Raw genomic sequence first — 6,030 nt, 5'->3', positions numbered from 1 at the left:
ATATTTAATCTTTGATCTTTTTGAAATCCTTTTTCACTTGAACTTTAGTATAAGAATGTGTGTAAATTTCATTTTGAAAAATCTGATTTTACAACGTAAAGTGCCCAACATTGAATGGGCAGTGGTTTAAAACTAAGGTCACTGATACATGCTCACAGAGAACTGGACAAAATTTTGTGGAATGGTAGGAATGATTAAAATGCTTTGAGCCTGAACCTAAAAGCATTGTTTTACAGTGCTGATTTTTGATGTGATAGAAGATAATCTCCAGTTGCTGAAATTTATAAATTAGAAAGACTTGTATTTATTTTGTACTGTATGTTTCCCTTTTTTGAACCAAACTAACATGGATGCTGAAAACACTTGCGTAAAGTATTAATTTTGAAAGTTGTTATTGTGTTGTAAATGTGGTTCATCCGAAGGAAATTTAATATGACGCATTCAAGTGGTAGACTGCAGACTTCTGTACTGGCAGGGTGTCTCTCAAAGGTGACCCAAGATCTGACCAGCATTCAACATGAATGACAGAAGAAAATTTTTGCAACCATGACATGATCCATAATGGAGAGTCCAACAGTGACTTTATATAAACTAGAAGACAATAGAGGAAATTCAAGTATAAATTATACTTCAAGGCTTCAAGTATAAATGTGATTCAAATAAGTCCAAGCCATTGCCATCTTAGGTTATGATATTGAATGTTTGGTGTTTATTGATTACATGCTGTAAAATGTCTAAATAACTGGTCAGTTTTATGTTGATTTTCTTTGCTATTTTGTTGCAGCCACTTAGTGACAAGCTGTCACCTACTCTCTTTTTGCTTTGTGAGAGTGCCTTCACTTGCACTGCACAGATTGCCAAGGATGATATGTATATCTTTTGATTCATAGAGATGCCCATCCTGTTCTATAACCTATTAACTGTTGCCCAGCCTGAAGAGCTACTCCATGAGACACCAGTGATAAAGATGTCACGTCAACTACAAAGAAGTGGTTACATAAGCAAGATGAAATATTTTATTGAGTGAAAGTTTTGTTAACATTATAACATATATATGAGTGGTCAGTTATTCAGGTTAAAAGCAAAAAAAAAGTAAATAACTTGTTTTGTTATTCTCGCTCAAAACATTTTAATCTACCTTGTACATTGTAAACAGGGTGTTAACGGTTAAATCAACAACTGTGCTTCCGACTATTGCATGTTGAAAGGCACTTTATAAAACATTATTTGATAGGGCACATTAACACTAGAATTACCAAAGCCTACGAAAAAACTCCTAGACCCGTCTCACCTTAAATCCCTTCGCACCTCTCCGTCAGCCTCTTTTGTCCTGTAAATGTGTAGCCTGCTATCAGATCCCCCCAGTGCTGCACAGTTTTTCTCAACTGAAGTTACATGTGTGTTAGTTGCTTAGAGTTGTATAGAGTGAGAAGTCAAGCAAAATGACACCTTTTATAAATACTACTAGACATTAAGGCCGTTACAATAACGGGCGCTAGAACAGTAGTGTATAAACATTAGTAGGAACAGTCTATATTAAGTGGCAAGGGACCTTGACCTCATTCTGTTTCTTGTCTTAATTTTTTTTGTCAAAAGTATTTTTGCAAGAAGCCTAAAGTAAAATAATAATAAAATAGAAACACATATGACAGTACAGTAAGTATAATTAATAATTACATTTATCTTCTCGTCTGTGGCTGTTGATTGATGTGTTGTGTCTGTTTGAAGATCTCCTATCCTGCCTCTCTTTATTTTAGCATGCTGTGGCGTCTCTCCAGCAAGTACTGTGCAGTTCCCCAGCAAGTGTTTTAATCTGTGCTGGCGTGCAGCTGATTATTGTATGTGTGGCGTCTCCCCAGCAATGGATTTTATGTGCGCGAAAATAAATCTTTTAAAAGTCATCCTATTGTAATATCATGAAAATTCGTATATTTAGGAAAACCCCTTTAACGACTGACACTTTACCAGGCCAAGCTTCTTAACCCTTTAACCGCCAACTCCCTAAATATTCCCCACGCCAGGCCGAAATCTGAACAATTTTCGTTTTTTTTACATTTTTTTTTACATTTTTTACATTTATTCAAGCAGTATTGACCACTAATGTTGTGCAAAGTTCTAGAAATGGGCAAACACATAATAAAACACAAAATGTACCTTTTCTCAGGCTTCCACAACAATAAACTTTCATCAACTGTAACTGACGGTCCTGGCATGTAGGGCAACTGAAATGCTTCAAATAAATGGTCAATCAAAGGACGTAGCTTGAACAAGCGGTCGCGGTTTGGATCTTTCTTATCTGGCTCATTTCTGTTGTCATTCAAATGAAAGAATTTCAGCAGCAAAGAGAATCGGTTACGTGTCATGATAGCTGCAAAAATAGGTGTTGCATACATAGGATCTGTAGACCAGTACATCTCAATATCTGGTTTTCTGATTATTTCCCATCAACATCAAAATCCCAATGAATTTTTTCATTTCGTTTTCATCAGTGTCTACCCATGCACGAACACGGGGAATGTGGAGGTAAATTGGGATTTTTCTCAATAAACTGTGCTGCATACAGATTTGTCTGATGAGCAAAATGTCTGATCAAATCAGGTGACACAAACAGATCATAAAACTGCTCAGCAGTGTAATTGTTTACATCAACAGTAAAGCTACACGTTGCCTCAAACGGATGCAGAAAAAGTAGTTCACCTCGGGCAGCAGTCCAGTTGAGATGCTGGGGATACACCCACTCATCGCCGTCATCCGATGTGCCGTCATTCACAGTATCATGCAGCGCACGTTGCTGATCATCATTGTCGCTAAAATCTCTTCAGAACTGCTACAATCATGATCAGAATTATTGTCCAAAATCGCCTGCAAAACCTCACTTGAAGTCAGTTTACATTTCGCCATATTCACAGCTTTCACTTTCGAATTACATCACGTGATTGGCCAATACAAGCGCAGAGTTGTCGAAATACAACGTAGTAATAATACCCACGCCAAGCCGTCAGTTATACTACGTGCCAGGCATTCACATAACCACAGGCAAATGTGCCGGATAATTCCGGCAGTAAGGCGTCAGCATTAAAGCTACGATGCCGGATATATCCGGCAGAGGGCGGTTAAGGGGTTAATCGCAAATCTGATATCCTCAGAGTGAACACTTGCACAGCAACAAACACTAATCCCATCTCTTTAGGGAAGCTGGTCTCTGCGTCTTAGTGTTTGATTGGATTTTTTGTGCCTTATGTTTTAGGTGTTACCTCATTTACCGAAATCCGATTGGTTCGGCCCGCGCAATATTTTATAGGTCCTGCCCTCTCTGTCTTGTGTGACGCTTCAGGCGGCCTTTGAAGCATCTGCTAGAGGCCGGTGACTCTGCCACTCATTCCGCCCTTCCCTGTACTTCTGCCTTGTCCGTAATATGTGTTTAATTTTCTGTCACAACAGTGGGCAATCAGCAGAGTCTCCCCAGGAACTGATGTAATGTGTGGTGTTCAGCTGATAATTGTGGCTGTGGCGTCTCTCCAGCAAGTACTGTGCAGTTCCCCAGGAAGTATTTTAATCTGTGCTGGCGTGCAGCTGATTATTGTATGTGTGGCATTTTCCCAGCAACGGATTTTGTGTGCGGCCGCGTGTACCCAATCACCACTCTCCCCAGCAATGATGTCCTTTATTAAAGAGTGCCCCGCGCATGCGCACTTCACCAGAAGACACACACACGGACACATGGACGCACACCAGGGATTTTATTAAAGAGGATATGGTTATTTGGAACACATATGCATTCCATGTGTGTTCCATGTCTACAACAATCTATATTAATATATCATTAAAACAGAAATGTTTTTCATGTTTTAGTAATAAATTGACAAAATGTAGACATGACGTGTTTAATGTGTGAAGCCTGAAGTCCAAATATCAAATAAACACTTTTCACAAAAGGTACAAATAAAACAAAACAAGTGCGCTTCTATTCGAGAATAATAACTAGAAAAAGAACCCGCGTTAGGGTGCAACATTCACACCCCTTTGATACGACCGCTTTGGTGGTGCAATGGTAACAACTGTTGATTGGTAATCCAAACTTTATGGGTTCAATCCTGGATGACTCCGTTTTGAGAAGTGAGCTGCTCTTAATTCTTACTATTTTTGAATAAAAACATACATTTGAGTCTGTAACAGCTGGTGTAAATTTATGATACTTGTAAAGGTTAGCTTTCTTTTTTTTTTATTCAGTTTTATTCTCTCAGTCGCGTTCACGATCCCACCCCCCGATCTGACACTGCTGTTTTCATATAAAGACGCGCTATAACAGAGGTGAACTCAGATGATGACGACAGTTCTACATCGGAGAAAGAATGCACGTCGCACTCTTGCCGTCGCTATACTTTGTATATGTACAGTTAGGTCCATAAATATTTGGACAGAGACAACGTTTTTCTAATTTTGGTTCTGTACATTACCACAATGAATTTTAATGAAACAACTCAGATGCAGTTGAAGTGCAGACTTTCAGCTTTAATTCAGTGAGGTGAACAAACGATTGCATAAAAATGTGAGGCAACTGTCCAAATATTTATGGACCTAACTGTATATGGGAATCCTGCAGTCTACTTGTGACTTTACGCTTGACTGTTCCAACAAGTTACCAAGGTCCTTTATATGAAACATAAAAATTCAGTACCTCATTTGGTTTGATAGTTATCCCAGCAGTTATCCCATGCACTCTGTACAACATAATATATCCACAAGCTATACAAGCAAGCTTCGTTGCTTGTATCATATCATATTTCCGTCATCTACACTGCCTATGACAAGTAGAATGACACATATAGTACAAAGTGCACATTTTCAATTTTCTGTGATGTCTGGCTTGTGTAAACGGCAAAGCCAAAGTTCTTGTATGCATGATGTCTGCTGGCGAGTTCCTATGATTAAATGAGAGACTCTGTAGGACAGACTTCAGTAGAAAAACATCATTAATTTATTTAGTGCATTTTTATTCATAAGTGTTTCTCAAGTGTTAAACTATAGAAGAGGTGGAATGTAAAAATCACTAGTCTGGGAGGTTACTTATGGTTAAGAGAACATTTAGTGTCTTATTTAATAACATATGCTATGGTCAGATGGCAAGATTTGATGCTGGAAGTATCATTGTAGCAGTAGTATCCTTCAACCTATCCGGTATCTAAAAGGTTATTAGAAAGGGAAAACAAAGACAAAATAAGTTATCCTTATGTAAATTAATTATTCAGGACCGTACAATACTTCTATTCTATGAAAATAGTCTATATGAACAAATGCAAAACTTAAAATATACAATTATGCAGTATGTTATCTTTTATATCTTTTATATGTTGTAGTACAAATGAATTATAAAAAGAGCGCTTTTAGCACTTAACCTTTCCTACATCGAGATGTCTGGTGCTGGGCCAAGTGTGTTGGAGCAGTGAAGCAGAAAGAACCATTTTGTGAAAATTATTAAGGGGTATTAAATGTGTTTAGCAAAAAAAAGGCAGTAATGAAATGTGTTTGTAGCATGTTTTTGTTTTTTGTTAAATGTTCAAACAACCAATTGCTGTACTATTTTAAAATTACAATGTTGAAATGTTAACATGCCACCATCAATAAATGTCTGTCTGTCTGTCTGTCTGTCTGTCTGTCTGTCTGTCTGGTCTGTCTGTCTGTCTGTCTGTTCTGTCTGTCTGTCTGTCTAGGTAGGTAGGTAGGTAGGTAGGTAGGTAGGTGGGTGAGAGACTGTGGAAGATTGTGGGTTCGCTTCCCGGTTCCTCCCTGTCTGGATAGCGCTTTGAGTACTGAAAAAAGCGCTATATATAAATGTAATGAATTATTAAGATCCATTCAGAATCTGTTGTATATGTATCATGACATTTAATAAGAAGTTGCATGTGTTAATGTTTTTCAGGAGTGGATGTAGAAGCAGCTCGGAAAGAAGAGGAGAGGATAATGCAACGTGATGCACGCCAGTGGTTGAATAGTGGCCAGATCAATGATGTTCGGCATATGAAATCTGGT

General features: G+C 38.1%; 1 protein-coding gene across 1 annotated transcript in view; it reads left to right on the top strand.

Annotated features, from left to right (window-relative positions):
* The window catches only part of ppp1r12a (protein phosphatase 1, regulatory subunit 12A), a 355,094-nt gene that overhangs the window by 168,464 nt on the left and 180,600 nt on the right, over positions 1–6,030 (top strand). Inside the window, 1 exon segment of the mRNA XM_051934734.1 lies at positions 5,921–6,030. Within this exon segment, the coding sequence (XP_051790694.1) occupies positions 5,921–6,030 (110 nt within the window).

Source organism: Erpetoichthys calabaricus, chromosome 1 (genome assembly GCF_900747795.2).
Source record: "Erpetoichthys calabaricus chromosome 1, fErpCal1.3, whole genome shotgun sequence".
In the NCBI taxonomy this organism is placed as follows: domain Eukaryota; kingdom Metazoa; phylum Chordata; class Cladistia; order Polypteriformes; family Polypteridae; genus Erpetoichthys; species Erpetoichthys calabaricus.
Note: the sequence above shows the minus strand (reverse complement) of the source record. Positions and strands in the feature narration are given on the sequence as shown.